The 27,270-nt window shown below is 36.5% G+C and overlaps 1 protein-coding gene across 11 annotated transcripts in view; it reads right to left on the bottom strand.

Annotated features, from left to right (window-relative positions):
* Positions 1 to 374: 374 nt before the first annotated feature.
* znf438 (zinc finger protein 438) overlaps positions 375 to 27,270 on the bottom strand; it is a 105,408-nt gene continuing 78,512 nt past the window's right edge. For 2 of the 11 annotated variants that reach the window (XR_015503613.1, XR_015503614.1), the window contains exons 5-9: positions 25,193 to 26,810; positions 22,504 to 22,883; positions 19,732 to 19,771; positions 19,067 to 19,116; positions 18,919 to 18,963 (exon numbers count right to left, since the gene is read on the bottom strand). Coding sequence is in view for 4 of the 11 variants with exons in the window: in XM_087275447.1 (XP_087131573.1) it covers positions 22,310 to 22,883; positions 25,193 to 26,810 (2,192 nt within the window). In the remaining 7 variants the exon portion in view is untranslated. 11 annotated transcript variants of the gene reach the window in all.

Genomic DNA, 27,270 nt, shown 5'->3' with positions numbered 1-27,270 from the left:
TGTTGTCTAATACTTGTTGATTGCCAGTAAACATGCAGATCGATATACTACTCGAGATCCGCCATTATATGGACTACAGATCCAGTCATGCACTGCTAACACGCACCTGTTCCAGATTCCGCTAATTGCACATGCACGCACGCACGCACACACACACACAGCTGGAGAATTGTCAAGAAACGATAACAAAGACTATTTAAACAGCGAAAACACACATCAGTGCTGAGTTTTGTTATCTGTGACATTATAACACAGTTGCCTTGCCTTGCCAACCCTTGCTTTGTAGTACTGTTTATTCCTGTCTGCTGCCTGCCTTTTGAACACCTGCCTTTTTACTAAACATGACTTTGAATTTCCTGTATACATCTGTTTCCCCCTGTGTTGACCAATGCTTGCCTGACAATTTTCCTAATAAACCCTGCATTTGGATCTGCACTCTGTTGTTAGTGTCCCCATTACATTACAACTTTAACAGAAAAGGTGTACCATAGCTGATAACAATAAAAAAACCTAATATTTAAATTTTTTTTAACACAAATTGTGAAAAATAATATGATTCATTAGTCTCGACAGCATTTATTTTTAGGTCGTTGTTACTTATTAAACTAACAGGCATCATAACAACCTGGTTGACCTCTTATCCATAGGTTATCATTATTATTTTAATTTCTTATTTATCAGAGTTGTGTCAGTATATTATTCAATGCGTAATGTGTGCCAAAAAATATCTTCAAGAGTGCAACATAAAGGCTTAATCATGTTCTAACTTAATTTTAAAAGTTACACAAGCTGTTTTAAGTGTTTACCATAATATAAGTTCAATGGACTCATAAGGGTTATTTAATACAGCTTAAAAATGTAAGACAACCAGGATTTTTTTGCAGTGCAAAACACATTTGAAAAAAAAAGAAAAACAGATGAGCCCTTAACAAGCTGGTGCCAGCAAAATAAAACCTTCATAGCCTAACATAAGATATGAGATTATGAGGGAATGGCAAGCCAGTGCTTACCTCAGTCTTTTATACAGCACATTGCCACACTGTTCTGGCACACGATTTTACCCTCTCCTAATTGGCCCTTTAAAAGCAGTGCTGAGGGTTTGTAAGCTGTACTAAGCTCCAGCTTTTGGCTTTTTGTGCTCTGTCGAGTCAGTAATATTGATGTGTGATTTCTCATGCCATTGTCCAAGTAAACAGCAGGTGGAAAGCCTAGAAGAAAATATCAATCCTCAGTTATCAAGAGCCCCGGAGGCACGGCTGTATTGAAAAGCACAAGATCTCAGTGATAAATGTGCAGAGATGCGTTATTAAAGTGTGTAGTTGCGAAGTATGAGTTGAAGTATGTGACTGTGTTGGGAATGCTGTTTGATGTATGGGTTTTAGCGGTGCTGTAAAAGTATTCGGATGCGACATGTGACACGTGCAGCACAGGTACATGTGTGAGGTCAATGAGCTGCATGCAGAACTCAACTGTCAGCTGGTAAAGGCACAGCCAATGCATTAACTTGCTGAAAAAGCTTGTAAATGCACTCAGCCATTTAATACAGGAAAGCTCAGAACTGCTCTCCTTATTTCTTGCCTTTTCTTTTTTACTTTCTCTCTTTCTCCCTTCAGTTGCTGCATAACATGGTATTGATTATAAAGACATATGAGAGGTAGGCATTGCATTGACGTCGCTGTTCAGAGCTCTTGCACAAATAACATGTGAAGAATTTAAGGTTGCTTGTACTGTGATGAGACTGACGGGTTTTGGTGTGCATGGCTCTTTTCCTGTTTGAGACCAAATTGAGAAAACAAAACAAAACCACCTCAACAACATCAGTTTCAATTGAAAACTGAACTGTGCGTTTCTTGCCAGAGAGAAATTTTGTACAGTCGTTCAGAGAGTTTTGCATAGCTGAACCCGAGGAGAAAGAATGAGAGGTTTACACAGATTGGTTTAACCCTGCCAATGTTTGTGTGCAGTTTCTGCCTGTTTATTTTTCTTTTATGTTTATTTTATGGTTTCTCTGTTACCAAGACAGACCTCTCCAAAGAAAAATGAATATGAGAGGTTTCTCAAGAGATCTTTTAAAATTGGATGCCAGATATTTCAACATTGTGAGTAACTGAGGGATAGAGACATGAACATTTCTGGATTAGCTTCGTGACTAGGCACCAAACTATGCATTGGGAAACAGGATGTAATATAAAACTATGGGGAAAAAATTCAAGACGAACTCTCTATTTTGGTTTGACTAAATCATGCTGAAATTATAGTTTCAAACAGGTTACGTTTCAAAGTTTGTGTGAACCGGATGTTTTTTTTTTTTTTTTTTTTGTGCATCATTGCATTAAGAGCGAGTGTGGTTAAGAACATTGTGGCTGAAGCCGTCAAACTGACGTCAATGGAGAAGGACCACCACCAAGCAAATGGTTGGACTTTGATTAAAGATTACAAATAAACTTCTTTACCAGTGGATTAACAGATTAATTGTTCACCTAAAGAATAACAATGTATACTAGCAAAACAAACATTATAAATTAAGATTTCACACAGAATTTAAGAAAAAGTACCGTGGAAATCAAAATTAGACACTCAATAACACAAAATAAATTTTTAAATGTAATATACATCGCTTAAAATTTGAGGGAATTGTGCTAGTAGAACAGTGTTTAACAAAGTCACTTTCATGTGTGTAAAATACATTAATAAAAGATAAAAAGCAGCAACAATTGTAGAACTCATTGCAAAATTTAGATTGTAGAAAGATTGCAAACATTTATGAAAGTTACAGCAGTAAAAACTTAATAGTAAGTGTACAGTAAAGACCATTAATTTCAATGACATAGGCCCAATCCCAATTCTACCCCTTCCCCCTTACTCCTCATTTTGGGCATTCACATGAAGGGGTAGGGGTGTGCCAATTCTCTTTAGCTTGAAGGCGTAGGGCTAAGCTAGACTGAGATTTTTCAGGATCACACTCGAAACCAAGGGGTAAGAAATTTTCCAAGAATACACGATCTACAACGGCAGCATGAGTAGTATTTTTTTCATTAGTATTTTTTTCATTATTCCATTTTTTTTTCCAACAAACAAGCATATGTTTAAATGTATTCATAACTGTATTTGTGTTTTACCGTAATGCTTAAAAACCTCACTAAAATAAAAACCACTAAATTTTGCTATCTATAATCCATAATAAGAATCCTGTATAGCAGTCTCATAACATACTTTCACAGCTGAAACTCGGTGACACTCGAATCCCCTGTCAGAAAAGTGTAGTGGCTGGTTTTTACAGTGTCTGCTATAATGTTAATGTTGTTTTTGTTGTGTTTACATGGATGAATATGGCCACGGTGTAAATGCAGAGTACAGTTACGATCTTATTGGCACATTAGATCATCATGATAACATGATATCGTTGCGTCTAGTAAATTCCTGATGATGAATACCAAAAAAGTAGCACAACTTAAATAACAACAGCAGTCGATGGTCAATCTCATATGAAGTAAGACATTTGATGTAGTGTGCAGGTGTTTCAGTAGTGTCCCATTTCTTAGGGGTAAATTTTGAAGCCCTTGCCCTTCACACTCTGTTTCAAGGACCAAAGGGAAAGGGAAGGGGCAGGGGCAGGAGTACAAAAATAGAATTGGGATTGGGCCCTAATCACATCTGTAACCACAGGACATCAATAGTCGTCATTTTTTCAGAGTTGTTGAACCAGGTTTAGTTCAGGGCTCTGGTCTGGCCATTTCATTATTTCAATGCTTTCTGCTTCGATAAACGGCTTGTTTTGCTGTGTTAAAAGACAATAGCTGGCTGATTGGTTGTTGAATGCAGTGAATAAACCACATGCCACTGAAGAAGTTTCTGATAAACATGTACATAAACTCTACCATGTAGCTTCATAAGAGGGTATTACACTTTATCCTCTACATTTTATTGACAAAGTTGACAATTCAGGACCATCAATAAGTGCACTCTGGACCAGATCTCGGTTCACACAACACGCTCCTCAGCAAAGGTTAGTCTGGCCTTTTTATTCTTTCTGCTGATGAGCGGTTTGGTCACTGCAGGGCTTTCAGGGCAAGCTCTGATCGTTACCCTTTTCAGCACTGAGCTGGTAAGCAATACCTAGGTTGTCTGTGCAAGCCTTTAGATTGATTGTGGAAGGTTAGGCTACATGCCTTTCAAGAGCCTCTTTTCAATTCTCATGACACATGAAAAAAATGCTAATTAGGGTTTGGTGGTTGTGTGCACATTTTGCCAGTAAATCTGGATCTAGTAAATCTCCAGGGACCAGTTTTGATCTCCACAGTCACCAGAACTCACTCCAATAGAGCACTTTTGCATGTGGAGGAATGGGAGATTCACATTATGGATGTGCAGCCGACAAATCTGCAGCAACTGTGATGCTATCATGTCAATAAAAACCAAAATCACTGAGGAATATTTCCAGTACCTTTTTGAATCTCTGAGCAAAGGGGGTCAAACCCAGTACTAGGAAGGTGTACCTAATAAAGTGGCCAGTGATTGTATGTGTTTTGTTTTGATCTGCGTAACACACAAAAAAGATATCAAGCACAACATTGTACCCAAATGAGATCCATTAGCCTAAAAAAACTACATTTGGTTGCTGCACCTCTAAACCTCTGGGATGAATTATAGATTAAGTCTTGTCTAACTAAAAATAAATGAATTATAAATATTTGTTTGCATTTACTACCAAAACAAACTTTTATGATAGCTATTATTTCTTCTTTCACTCTCTCTGTAACATGCACACTCTCCTCTCTCTGTGCCTGCTTCTCCTCCCTCATCTGTCTGGTTATTATTCCTACCCGTCATCTGCTTCCACAGCCCATACATACACCTTTCCCCTCTCTCCATTTTCCTCTCGCTCTGAGTGAATTTATCACCTCTCCGGTGCCCCCTCTAAACCTGTTAAACGCACTGAAAGGAGGAGCATTTTCTCAGGACCTGACAGGGGAGTCTATGCTGTGCCTGCAGAATGTGACTCATGGAAACAGCGGAGCGAGAGAGAGGGGAGAGAAAGAGAGAGAGATATGAATGTAATTGATTCTGACCGCTGAGGTGGGATCCAGGTTTCCTGAGGGGGATCATCACAACGGGAGGCCACACTGTAACACTCCATCTGGGGAAGGAGATGTGAGGGAGGAAGGAGGGATGGAATATTGCTGTAGGTGATAATGATAAAATGCTTTTCTTAATTGCAAATTGCGAGAACTCATTAGCCCTGCAAACTGGCGTGAAAGTGAAAACAGAGGAAAGGACAACTGGAGAGATGAACGATAAGGTGGAATTGTTACCATGGTAGACCCAACACAGGCCAAAGATTTGCTGTAGGGGAGAGCGGTGCACAATGCAACACCTTTTGGTTTTGGCCAAATAATAAACAAAGTATTGGTGTTAGACAAACCATATTTTTTACCAACAACACACGAGCCTCTCCTACAAATGAGCACTGAAAGAATCATCACCAGACCTATGGTTCTGTGCAGTATTGACAAAAGTGCAAGAAGTAAAATTGTTAATATTTACCCTTCCTGCAGGGAAAGTTGTAACACATAAAGGGTTAGTTGTAACACATGCTTAGGAATGTAATGATTTATATTGAGTCAGTTGAAAATTGATTAAAATATATGACGATTCAAATCGGTAGAAATGTTGAACGAGACATTTTTTGAACAGAGGGGGCGCTGTGTTTACAGGCGCAAACCCGATGTACCTGCACATCAGCAGCGAGCAAGAGGTAGAGCGGTAAAGTTTACTTACACTAACAGAAGAACGAATATGAGGCACATAAACCCTCAGCACAGTGAAAAACTACACAGACGTCTATACGCAAAACGTTAATAAATTATTAAGATTAATAATTAATAAGTTAATACGTTTTTCAGACTGAAGGAGAAAAATGTTGTGTTACAAAAGCAAGTATCAGATTATTTGTACCCTCTCCTTTTCAAGTTAGTTTATGATATTTTAATAATTTGCTTTTTAATTAATATTTTTATTTTTTATGCCTGCCAGTCCCCTGGATCAGAGGGTCTTTTGACGTTCTCTGTACACACCTGGTACACACTACTTTCTGGTTTAGGAAAGACTTCCCCCTCCACAAAATCCATCTCAGTCCCCAATGATAGACCTCAGATTATGCCAGAAAACAAAGATTTGCAGATATATATATATATATATATATATATATATATATATATATATATATATATATATATATATATATATATATATATTTTTTTTTTTTTTTTAAATGTAAAATCGCAGCACAGTCACAGTTTAGTTTATTTATATTAATGACTTTTCTTTAGTTGGTATTATTCTTTTTTCTTTGTTTTAAATAGCAATTTAGTTATGGCAGAAAATAAATTAATTTGCAAAAAATGTGCAGCATTTAAGAAAAAAAATTAAATCTTGTTAACCTTAAATTTGTTTCAAATAATTTTGTTTAAGAATCGTGACTAAATCGTGAGGTTAGTATCGCGAATCGTATCGAATCGGGAGTTGAGTGAATCAATACATCCCTAATACTTATAAAGTCAGATTTCACACAATTAAAGCCAAGTTTTTTTCAGTTTACATTAAATAGTGTATTTCTTCAGTACTTAACTCAGTCTTTTTTATTCTACATAGCACAGCATGTTTATTTATTTATCTATTGGATAAACACATTTAGATGTATTTGCATTATTATACCATGCATTTATTTGCATTATGAGCAATAAAATGAATTTTTAGTAAAAAATATTTTCTATTAAAAAACATTCTTTATTTAAAAAGTTGTCAACATTAAGTCCAAAGTAAACAAAAATAAACAAAATTTGGTCGCTTAATTAGTGTCAAACAGTGTGTGGCAAATTTGTAAAACCCTGCTGTTGTATTTTCCTCAAAACTGGTTAGCAGTGACTGTGTGTTTTTTACGTCTTTCAAAATGGTTCCATCTTTTAGCCTAGAAGACAATAATTACAATATAAGATTGTACCTACATTCAATTTTTTTTTAAATAAAAAGATAAATTTATAGTATAAATAAAAAAAGTAGTAAAAATAAAAAATATAGTATAATACAGTATAATAAAAAATACTTTTATGCTGCAAAAATGGTTTCTCCTGTGTTTCTCATCTAAATTTTGATAAACTTTTTTAGTAATTGGCAGGAAGACGTCTGCCGACACTGTGGTGAAAACCTCAATACCTTAAAACCTCAAGTTACATTTTACCCCGCATTACTTTGTGCCCTGCGATTTGCAGACAGAAAATGCTATTAAAACTGTCTTTCATCTTTCACTGCTATTGTTCACACTTGTATGGATTGCTTGGTTCTTTCAATTCAGACCAAAATAAGAAAAGAAAAACATTTTAAAAACCCAATCTAAAAACATGAAAATTGGTATATATTTGTGGCATATATTCAGCTTTTCAAACAACCAAAACAATGCTATGAGCTGGACTAAATGTGCTTGTTGCACTTGTGTTAATGTGATGGTATTTGTTTTTATCAGCTGAGAAACTTTAAGCACTCTTAGTTTGCTTTTTTGGTGCACAGCAAAGAAATTGCACATTTTTTAAATCTAATCTTAAAGCTGTAAATTTTTTATTCTTCTAAAGTATAAAAACAAGATAATATGTTTGCAGATATTTAAGAAACAAGCCAAGTGAACATACTTTTTTATCTGAAAAACAATGCAGAAGATATTCTGCTTTAAAAATGTGAGTTAGTGAAAGGGTGTCTTTGGTTTGGTTATTTTACCCCGCCCACTGCCAGTTTAGCCAGTTATATTTCAGCACCCCTGGTCGCCTTGGTGGAAAATCAGGTATTTGATTCATACTGTCAGTCAGGAAAGCATGTGTCCGTGAAATGCGCCCTCCAGTGGACAGTAGCAGACTCCGAAATGAGACGCAGTTTCAGAGTTCCACAGGAAGTTATAATTAGCAAATAATATAAATATAACAAACATAAACATTAAGTGAGCAGGTACCATTTTAACCCCGTAATGTGGCAGTTTGCACCAGACGAAACACAAATACAGCTTAAATACGGCCATTCACAAGCACAGAATATGCACTTACTCACAAAATGGTAAGGTTTATAATCTAACTAATGGATATTAACCCTCTTTAACATTATTAAATGTACATGCTGAATCATTGATATGTGAGCCACAGTTCTAAAGTTCAATTTCAAATGGTTTATTTTATTTTCAAGATCTGAGGTGAACTATTTGCTGCTGCTTTCAGTGGTATGGCAATAAATGTCATGTAAAATGGCATTTAAACTCATGTTATTAGCATTTAACACTGAATAACGCACACGAGGTGTACCTGAGCTGATCACTGTCATCAAGTTTTCTATTGTTCAGCTGCAAGAAATAGAAGCTTTCTAAAATATTAATTTCAGGTGTTGGTTAGGTCAAAAACTACTTTTAATGTGGACAATATTTCTTTCACGATTTAAATTAAGCCTTAAACCAGCGTTTAGGGTTGATGGCACGTTCCTTTTGGTCTTCAATCTGGCAACCAATGCTTGCGTGTGTTTTGGTCCATGGGTGCAATACCTAGTTCAACCACTGGGTGTCAAACTTGCATATAGCACCTTTAAGTGTTTAAACTTAAAAAAAAAATACTATGAAAGCAAAAATTTAACATTATTTTCTTTTGTGGTCAGGAGAAACTGATAAATCACAAAAGAAAGTGTCAAAAAGCGCCTACAAATCCTTGTGGAGATAGTTGTAATGTCACCTAGGTAAATGTAAAACACACTTCTATCGCTTTTGACATTTTCCCAGCATCCAGCGCGGCGAATATGCATTAGCTAATTAACCTATCAGATAAGGTTAAGAGAATTTCAGAGCATGCCGCAGGTAATTGCCATCAAAGGAGCGGAGGAGCATCATCAAAGGTTATGTGTGCAACAGTGTTTGTGTGTGTGTGTATGCACAATTCCAAGTTCTCCCATACATTTTTATGTTGATGCATACGCAAGAGCAAATGATGTGTTTTGCATTCACATCTTAACGTGTGTAGGTGGCCGGCTTTTGAATATTAGTTAATGCAGCACTCACATGCACATAACATCAACATAATATTCATGCATGTCTGCAGGCCCGCGGTATGTCATTAGCCTTATTTGTGAGCACAGAGCAGAAAGCCGTCGGATTGGGTGAATGTAGGTTATCACTCAGGCAGACCTAATTCCCTGGAGTCCCCCGTTAGCTTTCCACTGTCAGGATCCTCCCTCTGGGAAGACACTGGAAGATAGTGGGGGGCGGGACGGGGGGAGAGAAAATGCTCTACATCCTTTCCTAATTACTCCAGACTGCTCTGGTTAGCCTACCTGGGTCTCATTAAAAACTAAGTTTGAGTGCTTCCTCACTCCCCTTTTCAAGATTGGTAAATACTGCTCTCGTTAGGATGCTAAAGTATGACAACTGAGAGCCAATTATCACTAATCTATTCCAATGAATGATCCAGCAATGATTAGCTGAGAATGAAAACAGAAGAGTGTTTAATCAACGAGGGAATAGCTAACTAAAATAATGCATTTGCGAACAACTTCAGTGAGCACAGCGTTTATCTTATCACCTGTTAGTTTGAACATTCCCACACTGGCCCACGGTGAAGTCAGGAGTAGGGGCCCCTAAATTAGGATGGAAGCACTCTGAGCATTATGAAGAAATTAGGAAATGTTTTACATGAGCGGTTTAGTGGCTCTTTTCTCTCTGTGTGTAGTGGTGTGTGTGTGTGTGTTCCAGGTCAGAGTTGTGTGTGCATAGAGAGATGTCCTGGGCAGATGGCTACTGTCCCTCCGGGCGGTCTACTGGAGACCCAGTGGAACGGACTGATTCTGTACCATCTGGACCACACAGCACACAGGAGAGACCAGAAAGAGGCAATGTCACTGACAAGGGCTTCGTACTTACAGTACAAGCGTCTCCAGGTGTAGTACAAATGTATGGCAAATGGAAGCTGTAAGAACATTTAGACTTCATAGATATTTTTAGGTTGTTTATATTTGACGTTTTTTAGTGAATCACACTGCATATCATTCATGTTTTATATTGCAATATTACAGTTTTCCTCAACTGCTTTGGCTTAATTCTCGATTGAAATTTGCTTTTTCAAAACAATTAGTTTAGATCTGTGAACAACTACAGTAGCTTATTGTTCACTTTAGAGTGGTGTTTTTTATTGATTTAAGCAAATCGCAAATGCTTTGGCACATGCGTGCAAGAAGTAAGTACAATTGTCTGCAGTTTGGATAACAACTAAATGCATATGGCTTGTTTATCAAAACTAATGAGTCGGTTCTAATTTAAACTGTCAAACACCACCATCATTTTTCATCGTGTAAGTCATCACACTCAAAACTGTTTATTCAATTATCAAACATTTATATATGCACGTTTACATCATAAATATCTGATATTGACATTGTTTATAATGTCTGCTAAATTAGTAAATGGCCTCTAGTTGCAATCAAATTTGTGTTATGTATTTATCATATTTGGTACCTTATATACAGTTGAAGTCAGAATTATTCTCTCCCCTTTGAATTTTTTTTTTCTCTTTTAAATCTTTCCCAAATGATGTTTAAAAGCAAGGAAATTTTCACAGTATTCATTCATTTTCGTCTTAGTCCCTTTATTAATCTGGGGTCGCCACAGCAGAATGAACCGCCAACTAATCCAGCACGTTTTATTCAGTGGATGCCCTTCCAGCTGCAACCCATGTCTGGGAATTTTTTTTTCTCCTGAAGAAAGTCATATTTGTTTTATTTCGGCTAGAATAAAAGCAGCTTTTAATAAATATAATATAAAAATAAAAATTATTAGCCCATTTAAGCTATATTTTTTTTGATAGTCTACAGAACAAACCATTGTTATACAAGAGCTTTCCTAATTACCTTAACCTAACCTAATTAACCAAGTTAAGCCTTTAAATGCCACTTTAAGCTGTATAGAAGTGTCTTGAAAAATATCTAGTCAAATACTATTTACTGTCACATGGCAAAGATCAAATAAATCAGTTATTAGGTTATTAGAGGTGAGTTAATAAAACTATTATGGTAAGAAATGTGTTGAAAAAATCTTCTCTCCATTAAATAGAAATTAGGGGAAAAATAAACAGAAGGGCTAATAATTGAGGGGGGCTGATAATTCTGATTTCAACTATATATATATATATATATATATATATATATATATACATAGATAGATAGATAGATAGATAGATAGATAGATAGATAGATAGATAGATAGATAGATAGATAGATAGATAGATAGATAGATAGATAGATAGATAGATAGATAGATAGATAGATAGCTCATAGCACAATCTGCAGTACATGCTTGTGGAAGAGCAACTGGAGGAAGTGTCATCTTTGGCAAGGCCAACAAGAGCGACAGATTGTCCACCAAGAATATAGAATAAAATATGCAATAAAATAATTAGACAAACAAGATTGGACTTTTGCATGTAATACATTTGTATAAATCAAATATTCTGTATAAACACAACTGTTCATTTTTTGTTATTTTTTTCTATGTACTATTCACTCTTTTCAACAAATATCAGATTTTTTAAAACCTTAATTTCCATCATTTTGAGCAGTGTAGCTCACACGATGACAAATACACTTTATGTTTTGGTGGCCTTGGCCAAATTACTGACACAACAGCTAGATTTTAAAGCATAAATGAAATGTTTTGAGAAGTAACTACATTTTGCAGACATGCAATAAAGTTCTGAAAATCCAGCAAACCGTTTTGAGATTTTTACTTACAGTTTAGAGAATGTTCAGTCTGTTTTGAAAAATGTGACAAAGCAATTGAGAAAAACTTGTATTATGATATTATATCAATATTTTCGGTTTTTGATGAATGCACATTTTGGACAATTTCCTGGCTGCCTTAAGATTATGTTTGAAATGTAGCTATTTTAAGAAATGATTACATGCGTTCCATTAACTTAATAATTAACATAACTATAACTTTTAAGTAATACTTTACAGGTTGATACATACCTATCTTTACAGTGAGAACATCAATGGTTGTTGCTTCATAAAATGACTGATCCTTACTTCATTTGATTTATAATCAGTAGACTCGAAGTGACCTGAGCATATCCTGAATTTAGAAAAGGGGTGAAGGATGAAGATCATTTATAGGAATTTATATAGGATCATTTATGATTAACCGTAAGTCTCAGGTGCATGTAATCTTACCACTTTATCCCAAGTAGACACATGTTTGTGGCATTTTAAGTGTTATATACAATCCTACACAATAACGCAAAGCCAACTAGTTTTCTTGGTTGTGTTGTTGTGTTGTAAACAAGCTGTGTAGTAATGCTGCATTCCAGACAGTTCATGGGTGGAAATTTTAGCAGTGAAATGTCCCACTTTTGACCTCAATGTGTTCCAGTCAATGGTGAGGTTGTAAATACTTGACAAATGCATTCACAGTTTCTGAACAATTTACATAATTAACATTTCAGTTAAACTTTTTTTTTTTACAATTTTGGTTTATTATTCTACAGATAAGGGTAACAATAGCATAATAACAAACAAAAAGTGTTTAGCGTCTAACCATTTCTTTTCAATAAATGAAAAAATCTATTCAAATAGTAAAATATATATATATAATTTTAACATTATTCAGGAGCCATATGCTACCCACTGGCAGGTAAAAGCTGACTGAAAGGATTGGATTGTGATGCAGTGATCAATGTTTACAGTTATGACGGCAGTAAAAAGCAAAACGCTGAATTCTGGATATTTTAAGAGTTTTAGAGGAATTAAGGTGCATTTTTTATATCCCAAAAAGGTGACATGGTCACCCTTTTTATATGTTTCACTATAACACTATTTGCGCTAATCTCACCAAAGCAGAATAGCCGTCATATGTGTAGTGATATCAAATGGGATTGGATGTTTTAAAATTTAAATACAAATTTGTTATAAAAGCACATTAATCTGCTTCATAAGACATGCGTTAACTGCTAACCATTAACTTTATCAGTTAATTTATGATTCACTTTTGGAAGCTTAAAAAATAGTCACTACCCAACACCATTTTAGAAACCTATCAGCTTCAGCTTGTGTGGAATATACACATCCGGTCCACGGTAAAATGATCAAGCATTCACTGGTCCGTGGTGATAAAATGAATGGAGACCATTGTAAATAACGTTTAACATCCTTTCTAGTAAACAAAATAATATTTACAGTAAACAAAAGGTTTTTCAGAAATTAAGATGTTTTCACTACAATGTTGTTTTGGGGAACTAAAAACGGTTGCAAAACCAAATTAAGGAACGTTTAAGAGTGAACACTTTTTAAAATAAAAGTTATTTAATGACGTCAATTGTTTCAGAGAAACTTTAATATCCTTGTACATATTCATTCCACCAAGGGATTTTTTTGTGTGGAATAAGATTATTAAAAGTATTTAAGCTTTTATTTAGTTTTTTTAAAAAGTTTATCTTTAGAGGTAAAGTATGTGAATATAAAAATTGGCCAAGTTTCCTCTTCAGTTGTGAACTACACGATCTTATCTTTCTCAGACACACCCTTCACTCATCCATCTTCAGCTCAGCGTCATCTCTCCATTTCTCCTCCGACGAACAAACCACGGATCAATAAAGCTTCTTTCTCCCATTAGTCTCCATTCAGGTTAATGCTGCACTATATATATATATATATATATAATGTCTGCACTCCATATCTCACCTGCTTCTTTTAATTTTAGTTAGGAGAACTTTTTGTCACAGGCAATCATTCTTTGATCTCGATCCATTCATTACAGTTCATGAGGAATTCATTCTCATCATCTTGGTCATCTCTGTGAATGAAACAGAGTGTGTGTGAGAGAGAGCTTGCACATTACTCTACTTCTGTTTTATTTTCCTCCTCCTACTTCCTTTCTCTCTTGCTGCTACCTTGCCTCTCTCTTTTCTCCAGCCCTACATCCTTCATTTACTTTAAAACAGACACTCTCCTCCTTCTAAAGCTCCATCCTCTAATCCTGTTAGAAGGATGGGCTTTGATCTCCAGTGAGTGATCATGTTTCTGGTGTGAAGAGAGAGAGAGTAGAAGTGAGAAATAGTACCACACAGATTAAAGAGGAATATGCATCGCTTCTGACGTTCCTTCACTCCCTGCATCAGAAGTGACTGCGCTATTGGGACAGAGAAGTTATGATCATTTAATGTAGGCTATAAATCAGACGCTGAGCCGCTCTGAGGAATACAATATAAAATGTGATACAATAATCTTAATTCGCCATCCGCAAGTGATATTCTTGCTACGTTTGTGACCCAAATGATCACATTGGGATTGGAAACACAATGCGTTTAGTTGCTTGAAATGTGTCTATTAATATTGCAATATAATGATGACATATAGCGATAATCAAATGACGCAAGACGTTCAGGCAGACATTATAAAAGCATTAGCACTCCTTCCGTGAATATAGGTTGTTGCGCGTAATACACAACCTAATATGAATCCATCATGTGTCCAGCTCAAATTGATTTAATCCTTGCCTTACACTGCTCAGTGTTCTGTGCAACCTACAAATCAAGTCTTGCGGTAAATGTCTTTGTATGGAAAAGGTAAGCCTTAAGATGCCGCCGCTTACGTGTTTGTTTGTGTTCATTAGAGGGATGATGGGAGAAATCTAAATCAGACAGGCAGGAGGCTGTTGCATACAATACACCACATGCAGTTACATATTTCTTTGTTTTTTTTATTTAGGCACCAATAATCATAACGCTGGGACGATGCTTTCTGTCGTACAAATACTATTCACGGCTTAGTTTCGCTAGAGCCACAAACAGAGACACACTATCACAGTGGCAGGAGAATATTCAGAGCTGGAAAATGACACTTGTGAACCACAAAGAATGTGTTGAACGAAGCCCAAAGTATACTTGGTTTTTATGTGTACGCTATGGTATGTGCACAGTGTGCTAGATTTCATTAGATTTTACTATGTGTGACAATATACTTGTAGCTCAAATATGTGCTTTGAATTAGAGATGCACTGATATGAAAATTTTTCCAAGATTGATGACCCGTCATATTTGGAAGCCAATAACCAATAGATAGAATAATATATTCCTTGATTTGCATGTTTCTGAGCCTGATTACAAACAGGATGGCTATTATAGGACTGCCAATATCCTGCAGATATAACTGTCATATCATACATTTCATTCTGATTTCTTAACAAAAAATGTAACTATTTTAAGTATTGAAGTATTTTGAAGGAATTTATACAATTTCGTTTGTATGAAAATATACACTGTTAAAGAGCACCTATGATGAAAATCATCTTTTGGTAGCTGTTTGGACAGAACTGTGTGTGGGTATAGTGTGTCCACTGTTATATTGGAGTGTTAGAAACATAATAATTCTATTTATTTAAATTTCCTGACGTTAAAATAAGATCCATATTCCTGCAATTCTGAGGCCAACCGCAACATGACATAGAAGTCTGGATTCCCCGCCCACCGAATTGATTGACAGCCGTGTATTAACAAGTCTTCGTAGTAATGAGCATAATCATATCCACAGGACAGGACATGCAAAAAGTAGGATTAAAAGATCTGTTCAGCTTGCTGTGAACATCAATCATAATCAAATGCGATCAAGAATAAGTTCTAGAAGTTTAAAACATAATTAATTGACAGCCGCGCATTAACAAGTCTTCGTATTAACGCGTAAAATCATAATAGAACCTGTAATGGATATCCATACAGTAGTGAATATTAACGTGTATCCTGTCATGTTCGCCGTCCAAATATAGTTCAAAAAGTAAACGTGTGTGTGTGCACATGTGGGCGAACAATCTGTATAATTACATTGTGTGCGACTCATCATTGCAGAAAGGCTTGAATTAACTCCTCAAAAATACAAATCCAACAAATATAACAAATAACAGTTGGGAAAGTTCTTATTATAGTAGGGGAGATCTGCTTCATTCTTGTCCATCACCGTGCTGTTTGTCTACGTGAAGGCTATGGCTCTGACACGTACGTGGGAATGGTGGGCGAGGAGGACCAGCTCATTTGCAGTAAACGCACAGGCAACAACAACAGCTGAAATGTTAAAACAGCTCAAATTTCCCAGATTCAAAAAGGCATAATTAATATTCTGATGGGTATATTGAGCTGGAACTTTACAGACACATTATGGAGAGACAAAAAGTTTATATTAAAGCTTGAACAATGGGGTACAATAGGTGCCCTTTAAAAATGCTCGGTTGCGCACAATTGATTTGTGTTGGGACAATATGAAGGAATTAAGTTAACTTAAAAAGGTCTCACAAATTTAGGTGGATTGAACATAAAACAATTAAGTTATACCCACAAAAACTGAAGAATTGTGTAGTTTAGGCTCATTTTAAATGAGTAATTTGAACAAATATCTTAACTTTTGAAGTGCATACAATTTTAAAAGGAGACATTCCCACAACCCCCACCCCTAAACATCATTGGTGATGAATGAGCAAATTGAAATAAAATGTATGAATTGCCTTGAGATTGTGTTGTGCATTCCTACTTTGAATTACTTTGCTTTACTTAAATTGTCCACAAAGGTGTTTTTGTCTGGATGAATAACAATTTTAACTACGCCATTTTTAAGGAGTAAAGAAACTATTTTAGTGATCATAATGACAAAAGTATTAAGTATACTCTGAAAAACTGTGCATTCAACAGGTTTTTTCAAGCATTTCCAAGTGTACACAAACTAAGTATACTTTGGGCCTAATAAAGGCCTAAAGTCTGAAATATTAAACCAATTCAAATGGTTTGGCTATGTTTAAACAATCAATCACTTTGAACATAGTAAGAGCACATTTTAAACAAAACATTGCTTTTCGTTCTCATTGTAAGGTTAAATCAGCCAAGAGCAATCCACCAAAGACTAGTTTCACAATGAACACATTTAAGGGGCAATTTCAACAAGACAAGCAGTCAGTTTGATGACTGCGAAGATCAACATTATTGACTCTGGGTTATCTAAAATATGAATTCAACTGTGAAAGACAAAATTAAATGGTGCTTTGGGATTTGCAGCCCGGTTTTTTTGCCAAGAATGTAATGTTAGCGAACTTTATCAGTTCATTTTACACAGCACCCGTTCAAGGAGATGACAGAACAATGTTTACAGAACGTACACCACTGAAAGGTTTGAACACACTAACACATTTTTTTTAATCATCACTAAATTCATATTATTTTTAAACAGAAATCAATTACGATACAGTAGATATGGTATAATGTAGTAAGCTACACATTCAGCCTGTCCTCAACTTAATAAACTGTTTTAAAACAGCTCTATTTTACAATGTCTTCTTCTTCTTTGGCCTTAGTCCTGTACGGTTGTGGGGTCGGCTCTTTGGAACAAGCCATTTTAGACTTGTCCATACGATAACGACTTTAAAAAAAATGTTTTATACACATTCCGGCCGTCCTGTCGTCTGGGCCTGTCACCCTCAAACACTGCGGACAATTTAGCCTACCCAATTCACCTGCAGCATGTCTTTGGACTGTGGGGGAAACCGGAGCACCCGGAGGAAACCCACACAAATGCAGGGAGAACATGCAAAGTCCTCACAGAAATGCCAACTGAGCTGAGGTTCGAACCAGCGACCTTCTTGCTGTGAGGCGATAGCACTACCTACTGCGCCACTGCTTCGCCCCTCTATTTTACATAGTCATTTTCTGAAAAACTTGCTGTCAAAATCTGCAGACTAGAAATGACTTTCAGCTTCTTCAGACTGCAAATTGGGGTAAAAATAATATTATCATATACTGTATTTCAGCATATTGTCACCCTTCAGGGAATACTCTCCTCAAACTTCAGATGGTTAATAGCGCCCTGATGATCACTAGCATTCAGTAACCTCCAATGGACAACTTTGGGCGATCAGATTATTAATAACGCACCGATGACATTGGCTGGAAATTCTTTTACTCACCCTTTACATTTCAAACCTTTGAGTTTCTTTCTTCTGAACACTAAATAAGATATTTTAAAGAAAGTTGGAAACATGTAACCTTTGACTTCTGTTTTATTTATTTTTCTACTATGAAAGTCGTGAGGTTACAGGTTTCCAGCTTTCTTCAAAGTATCTTCTTTAGTGTTGAACAGAATAAAGAAACTCATAAAGGTTTGAAACCACTTGAGGGAGAGTAATTAGTGAAAAAATGTGTATTTTTGGGAAAACTATGTCTTTAACCCTTCTCTATTGTTGGGATGTTTTTATCCACGCTGGGGTGATTTGAGTCTTAATTTTGCCATAACTTGTGTTTCAGATAGCAGAATTATTTTTGGTGAAAAATCTTATTTTTACACATATTTTGCTTAAATGCTTTGATAAAAAAAAAAAACACTCAACAATACACTTTGGGCAAATTTACAACACATTTGTTATGTTTGAAATGAAAACATCCACTAAATTAAAAAATGCATTAGATAAATATTTGTTTTTGCATATATCTGTTGATCAACCTCAGTCCAGATCAAAACCTATAAATTGTTTAGAAAAATCACAGGATTTTAACTCATTCACAAGTGATGTCACTGATTCAATAAAAAAAATTATAATAAAATAAAAAACACAAAATGACGTATTTTCAATATAAAAAGTAATTGTGGATTGTTTTTTTAAAAAAATCTTTTAGAAATGTCTTGGAAATGTAAAACAACATTGCCTTTGATGTATTCTTTTTGATTAAATATATAGTTTTCTCCCTAATTTTGTGTTGGTGGCTTTGCCCTATTGACTTCCATTATAACCACATTTTTTATTACAAAACCATGACACCATATAATCATGCATTTTTTATTGTTGGTGGTTTTCCCTGTTGGGAAGAGGTCAAATTTGTCATTTTTACTGTTGATCATCAGTTGGCACAATTTACCCTTCAGATGGGCCTGTGCCAAAAAAAAAAGCGTAGTTTTTGGATTTTATATGGTGCAAAACAGCAAATAAAAGTGTGTATGTGTGTCTGAGTGTGTGAGAGTGACCTTTACGCACTTTCCTTGATGTGTCTGAGAAAATCCAAATATGCATCTCAGCTCTCAGAACTACATGGAGCAAACAAAAACAAAGACTGTATTTATGCAACATCAAATGTGCGTATAATGGAAGTCAATGGGGAAAAACAGCCACCAACAGTAAATAAGTGGGAATAATGAAAATCTAGCAATGCATCAAAGACAATATTGTAACTAATTGTTTCTCATCTCCAAGACTGAAATAAAAGGTAAAAAAAACCAGCCCACAATTATTTTTATATTAAAAAATGTAATTTTTATGTGTTTTTTTTCTTCACCAGATCAGTGACATCAAATTGTGAATTTAGCAAATAAAGAGTTAAAATCCTGTAATTTTCTAAACAATTTAGTAGTTTTGATCAGGACTGAGGTTGATTAACAGATTATGAAAAAAATAATCTGATGCATTTTTACAGCAATTTAATTCAATGGATGTTTTCATCACTACCATAACAAAAGGGTAGTACATTTGAACAGTGCACAAGGGTTAAGCATGCTGAATTGATAATCATCAGTGTTGTCAGAGAAAGAGAGAGAGAGAGAGAGAGAGAGAGAAAGGAAGAGCAAAATTGGATGTACAATTTAACAAATTAGCCACTGCATAAAAGCAAAAGTGTTAAGACAAAGCACTGTTCTAATTCTTACCTATATCAATATGCAAATATATTTCGAAAACATGAGCCATCTGAAATGAAGAAAGTGATCAACATTATTTATATTAAAAAAGATAAAGCAAGAGCCACTTTGTTTACTGTTTGAATGCATGCAGTTGACCTTTTTTTGAATAATGAATTCAGCTACTGATATAGACAGCTGTTTTGTATAATTCAGACAAGTGATTGCTGTTTGGCTGTAGTCTTTGCATGTGTTCAGGTGACAACACAGTTAGCTTTCATCGCCACTAATGCCAGTGGTGTGTCAGTGATATAGAAAGAGATCCCATGTTTGCTGGATACTGTCCAATGTTTAGATCTAACATCCATTTCTTTGAATTTTGTTTTGTAAGGAAATTCACATCACATGGAGTGGACTTGTGTATATATATGGTGAATAAATGTTTACTTTGAAACCTTATGCACTGGCCTTTAGACAAATTCTGTCAAGTGTGCTCAAACCTTTGATAGTGTAGTCGAAGCTGCAGGTTGGATTAAAATAATTAAGACATTGTAACAGTTAAATATATATCTCATCATTAATTATTAAATATATATTCTCAATATACAGCTGCATATAGTATTTATCTATATATATTTGTACTTTATCTATACAAGTATACATATACAGTGCATCCGGAAAGTATTCAGAGCGCTACACTTTTTCTACATTTTTTATGTTACAGCTTTATTCCAACATGCATTAAATTGATTTATTTCCTCAAAATTCTACACATAATACCCCATAACGACAATGTGAAAATTTTTTTTGCTGCATTCATCTTTCCCTCTATCCTGATTAGTCTTCCAGTTCATGCTGCTAAAAAACATTCCCACAGCATGATGCTGCCACCACAATGTTTCACTGAGCGGTGCCTGGTTTTCTCCAAACTTAACGCCTGACATTTACTCCAAAGAGTTCAATTTTAGTCTCATCAGACCAGAGAATTTTGTTTCTTATGGTCAGAGAGTCCTTCAGATGCCTTTTGGCAAATTGAGGAGTGGCTTCCATCTGGCCACTCTACCATACAAGCCTGACTGGTGGATTGCTGCACAGATGGTTTCTGTAAGGTTCTCCTCTCTCCACAGAAAAACGCTGGAGCTCAGACAGAGTGACCATCGGGTTATTGATCACCTCCCTGACTAAGGCCCTTCTCCCCCGTTCACTCAGCTTAGATGGCTGGCCAGCTCTGAAAGAGTCCTGGTGGTTCCAAACAGTTTCCCACTGTGCTCATTGGAGCTTTCAGAGCAGCAGAAATTTCTCTGTAACCTTCCCCAGCCTTGTGCCTCGAGATAATCCTGCCTCGGAGGTCTACAGTCAATTCCTTTGTCTTCATGCTTGGTTTGTGCTTTGACATGCACCATCAACCCTGCGACAGGTTTATGCCTTTTTAAATCATGTCCAATCAACTGAATTTACCACAGGTGATCTCCAATTAAGCTGCTGAAACATCTCAACAATGATCAGTGGAAACAGAATGCACCTGAGCTCAATTAAGAGCTTCACGGCAAAGGCTGCAAATACTTCTGTACATGTGATTTTTCAGGTTTTTTATTTTTAATAAATTTGCAACAATTTCAAAAAAAAAAAAATTTCACATTGTCATTATGGGGTATTATGTGTGGATATTTGAGGAAATAATTAATTTAATCCATGTTGGAATAAGGCTGTAACATAAAAAATGTGGAAAAAGTGAAGCGCTATGAATACTTTCCGGATGCTCTGTATAACAATAGGTAGTTTTTTAAAAACATTACTTTACCCTTTTTAATGAACGGAAACACATGCTTGAACAGACTGATAATATAAATCACCACACATTTCACCATGGAAAAATAGTTTAAATATATAGCATTTCCATCCAAAAACACAACACACAATATTTATGACACAACCATACACACACGTTCATACTGAATCTAACAGATAAAGCTTGACCAAATGGAGTTCTTTTTTAAGGGATATTTTAAGTCCTTATTTTTGGACCTCCCCTGCTGAAAAGTGACTCTCAGCAGAGGAATTATTTATTTTTCAAACTATGTGTTTATCTATATGTATTCGTGGAACGTCATTGATTATTGGTGTTACTTAGAAAGTTCTCTGACATGTTATTTCAAGCATGCTAATCATGCCCCGTTTGTATTCAGTCAATTGCAAATTGTCAATTTGGCCGAGTGGCAATGTGTTTTTGATGAGCGTTTGTTAGTCTGTTTCACCTGATTCACTCATCTGAAGCAGTCACTAACACACTACATCTCCACAAAATAATATGATTATCATCCTTACGGGCAGTTATATTACATCTGCACCTGTGCTATGGACTGAATTTGAGGTTTAAGATGAATATTTTATGAATATATAAAGTTGTAATGCATATCACATCCAAATGTTAAAGAGAAAAAACAAAAACACAAAACAAATAAACACCATTAAATCCAAGCATTACAAAAGATCAACAACTTAAAAATAAATCTAGTAGTGATATTTTTTTTTTGCATTAATGTCACCGCATCCTGCACAAAACACAAAGTCGACAAGTGGAGCAAATAATAAATTACCCAAATTACAGTTAATTTGGCCCATCAGTAGGCAAGTTCTCCCCTTTAAAGTCCAGAACATCCCAAAGTAGGGTGGGATTTTCACAGTTGTGCTGTGCGCTCCAATGCTCAATAACCTCTTGTTTCTTATTAAACACCTTACTGCAAAGGATGCAGTTAAAGTGAGATCCCACCCTCAGGGATATATCTTTACTTAGACCCTTACCTATCACCATCTTTTCTTCTTTCTCCTCCTCCTCCTCCTCCTCTTCTGGACTCTCTTGATGGTTAGAATGGAGGTGGTGTTTAAACTTGGAAAAGGAAAAGAACTCCTCGTTGCAGGTGCCGCAGTGAACAAGATTGCGTTTCTCATTGAGCTGCCTCCAGTAATGCGCTGCATGCTTGACCAGTTCATCCTCAGCTTCCCGGCCCCCGTGCATGGCCCCGTCCCTTAGTCGCACCTGGACCTCCTCCCCGTGGACGTACAATAAATGCAGCTTCATGTCAGCAAAGGTAGGTGTGATGGCCTGGCAGCGCCCACACTTAATTTGTAGCTCCACTGGGTCAACGCGCTGTTCTGAGGCCTGTTCATCAACTTCCGAAGACCTGCAGGACGAGGAATATTTGCAGTCAAAATAAAACTTTCTAAGATAAGACTAGTGCTGCTTCCCAATTTGCATAATATACATCCTAAATAGTATTCAAAAACAGAATTAGCATGTCCCAAACCATAGTTTGTGGAATAGAGTTTTCCAAAGGTTCCTGGATGGTCTACTATTTCAATTAAAAATACCAAAAGTGTAGAAACATCAATACTCTAACCGCTAATATTGCCCACAATACGTTAAGCATTTGACATGAAATTAATTTAAACTACAAAGGTGGGGGAAAAGTGTAGATAAACTACAAACATGGTGGATACGCGAGACCAACCATCAAGTAGAGGCTTCGGTAAAGTAGTTTGAATGACTGTTAATCAAAATGTAGCCAACTAGAACTTATGTGTTTTCCGTGTTATACTTAATCTATAACAACAACGTGAACTTATATCAAGATATGTTTGGACATTAACATCTGAATGCATAATTACCCAAAGACCTGAGGAGATTTCTCTGCATGAAAGACTCATGAACAGCATTTTATCCTCCTGCTGCTTCTCCAATAAATTAGGAAATTAAATATGAAAGAAATGTGGATGATGTGTTGAGAGATGATTGACAGGGGATGTAACTATAGCGATCTGTTAATGACTAAGTAGTATGTCCCAAAGCTTGCTTACTCTTCTGTTACACACTCAAAAGTATATACTTTTCCTTTACAAAAAAAGTGTATACTTTTAGGGCCTAGAATATGTGAATTGGGACACAACATAGGTGTAGTTGAATAGTTTTAGGCCCTGTCCACACAAATAGGGGTATTTTCAAAACTGCACATTTTTCTACGTGGTTTGGCTGTTTGTCAACATGTAAACGCAGTGTCAGGTGATTGAAACCAATACTTTCTGAAAACTCTGACCAGGGTGAAGATTTTCCAAAACTCTGGAAAATTTACTCATGCAAATTCTTGTGTTTGGTGTGAACCCAGCATAAGTGTCATTATCACCACCTGTTGGTTCGGCATGTCTTTAAAATGCATTAATTAAAAAAAAAAAAAAAAAAAAAAACGAAAGCAGAGGAAGCCTGTTTATAAAAACATCCACGTACATGTTTACATGTCTTTAGGACAACTTAAGGCTAAAAGATTGTGATCCACTTGTTGAATAGTGGATGCAGGGTTTTAAATAGTGGATACAGGCTGTTTAAAAACATTTTAAACTTGTAAAACTCAATCTTGATAACATTTGATGATGATTGATGATTACAGAGAGCTGAACAGATCTTTTAATCCTGGTTGCTTTGTGCACATCCTGTCTTGTTGATATGATTATACGCATTAATACGGAGACATGTTAATATGCGGCTGACAATCAATTCGGTTCGTGGGGAAATCGCACTCCTGCGTCACGTTGCGGTGGGCCTCAAAATGGGAGGGATTTGGGTCCTATTTTAAAGTCAGGAAATTTGAAAAAAAAAAGAGACATATTGTCTTTATATCACTCCAATATGACAGTGGACACACTATAACTACACACAGTTATGTCCAACAGCTTCCAAAAGATAATTTTCATCATAAGTGCCCTTTAAAGCTGCATTTTAGAATGAAAATGCTCCTCATACAGAGTAGAGTTTTTAAAAATGATTGATACATGACTGTTTTTGCTAAATGGGCAGGTCCATATTTTACATCTGTTCTTGCAGTCTACAGGTTGTGTAATGGTCATATGAGAGTGGTTTGATGAATCAGGGAAAGATACGCAATATTTCAGAATACTAGACAGAGAGTGATTATGGCGAGCCTTATTTCCTTTTTCAAAAGTTTGCATTTCAGTCACTTAATACAGAAATGTAACACTAAAACAGGGTCTTCAATGATTTCAAAATGCTCTGTTTTCATGGGTCAAAGCTACAGGAATAGGGTGGACACTGGAGTAACCATAACAAAACATGTCTGTTTAAAAAAACACCAGTGTAAACAGCACCTAAAAATTCTATAGGAACTACATCATAGGAACTGAACCTGGTTGAGAGCAGAGACTATCATCAAGGCTAAAAGTAGTCCAACAAAACAATGAAAGGTGTGTAGATATTGGCATACTGACAGTCTGAATCATACTATACATTTCTATCAAAGTTATTTGCCATTGTTAAGATGAATCTCTTCTAACAGTTTACCACTGAGTTTTTCTGAGTCACATTTGTGAGTCATATTTTCGTGCCATTTTAAAAACTATAGGGAATAAACTGTGATCAACTGAGAAACGGTTGAATAAAGCTTTAGAACGAATCAAAGTTTAAATGTAAATATTTTATTCTTACTCTTCAACTGAAATGCTTTCTTCATGTTGACTGATGGACGGCTCAACGGTAAGTATTACCCGGTGCACCTCTCTCAAATGGCTGAAGTAGACACCAACATAGCCAAAAGATTTCTCACAGAATTCACAGCAAAGGCTCTTCCGGGGTTTGCTTTCCGCATGGTGGAGTTTCATATGAGTGCTGAGACTGCCTGAGTGAGCGTAGGCCTTCCTGCACACTGGGCAGACATAGGGCCGGAGGTTACTGTGGCTGTTCATGTGGCTCTGCAAGTGATGTTTGAACTGGAAACACCTGTTGCAGGTAGGACATCGGTGCAGCAGACGACTTGATGTGTAAATGACTCCACTGTTAACTTTACAATTAAGCACAGGCTGCCGATCAGTAGCTTGTGAAGACTGTGGTTCGCTCAATGTTTTCCCTGATATCTGCTGTCCTGCTAAGAGATCCTGATCAGGGTTATCTGATGCGGACATTGATGGAAGGGGTACAAGTTGTGGAATAGTTGCTTCCATTACTAGAACAGGCTTGGGACGAATACTTCGATACTTTTTAGATATGTCCAGGAACTTCTGCTGAGAGGCAGAATTCTGCACACCAGGTGGAGGTTTCTCAGGTACCCTCCTCCTGAAAAACGACAAGGATCTTTTCTTTCTGGCCTCGAAGGCTAAAATGTCCTCCATGGTCTTTCTCTTCCTCCCTGGTTTTTTGCCTGAAGGTTTCTTAAACTGGGTGTTATTGAGATCTTGGCTAAGGCTTTCGGTTTTAACTTTGTTATTTATGAACTTGACTTTGTTTTCAGTAGGGTTTTTCGGGCTGCTTTTGGCCCAACTTACAGTCTGCTTGTCTGAAAATGGGGTGCTGGCAAGGCTGGTTGGTGCCAGAAGGGAGTTCTTCACCTTGGCATAGGGTAGGATGGGCAGCTTGCCCTTGGGTGGAGATGGAATGATCTGAACAGCTTTGCTAAAGATAGTGGGAGAGAGGACTGTGATGGCACTGCCAGCAGAGGCTGGACACTCTATTTGTGTTTTAACTGGTGAGATTTTCTTGATGGAAGCAACAAGGGAGGTTCCTGAAGGGTAAGGCTGGTTTCTGAGTGGGCCGACATCGCTCTTTTGTTCCACTTTTTGATCCACATGTGAAGCTGGCAGCAGGGGTGCAATGCTAATATCAGATGAAGCAGGAGTGTCAGGCAAAACTAGCTGCTCAGACAGTGGCTCTGAACTCTGTTCTGTTTTTAAAATAGATGATTGAGCGTGTGTGGTTGCAGAAACCTTTGTTGGACTCTGAATCTTGTTACCGCCTTTTTCTGGAGCGCTTTTGCTTCTCACTGGTTGGTACCTAGGAATAGGCAGCTTAAGGTTCTTCTGGATTGGCTGTTGCTGTTGTGTCTGAGGTAAGGCCACCAATGAGAAGGTCCCCTCTTGTCCAGCCACCTGCATGAGTGCATAGTTCTGGGCAGGGACCAAGATGGATTTGGGGCTGACAGCCGTGGATGCTTCTGGAAGGGCTGAGGGTGGTTGGCAGGACAAAACAGCAGATGATGGAACCACTGCTGGGGCTTTGGGGGCAATGCTGCGAAACTGGAGACCCTTCATTTGGGAGTGGGTTCGTGCATCACCTGTCAAAACAAGATAAGACAATGCCTTTGAATTTGTAATTGAAGAAAATAAGTATATGTAACAAAGCAAATAAAAAAGGTTTGAACCTGTTCTCTTTTCATTCTATCTCACAAGCCCAGGTACCAATTCACCCTGAGGCAAAGGTTTGATCCTCTTTTGATTCAAGCTCAGCGTACTGCTTTTGTTCATGCTGCAGCTTACTTATACATCTTTATGCTTCTGATACACACTTATACCCACACAACTGACGTAGTAGTAACTGTCCTTTAAAATATAAAAGAAGAATGCTTTATAGAAACTTATAGTACAAACTCTATTACTTGAAGTGAAATAACCATTAAACAACCAAAATAACCATTAAACAACAACTCAAAACATGTCACGACTGTCTAACATAACAGATGACTTGACAAATAACAAATTGAACAAATATGGAAAAATGGTATGTTTACAATTACT

The sequence above is a fragment of the Danio rerio genome, chromosome 12 (assembly GCF_052040795.2).
Source record: "Danio rerio strain M-AB ecotype USA chromosome 12, GRCz13ab, whole genome shotgun sequence".
In the NCBI taxonomy this organism is placed as follows: Eukaryota; Metazoa; Chordata; class Actinopteri; order Cypriniformes; family Danionidae; genus Danio; species Danio rerio.
The sequence above is the reverse complement of the archived record's forward strand: the minus strand, read 5'-3'. Positions and strand labels throughout refer to the sequence as shown.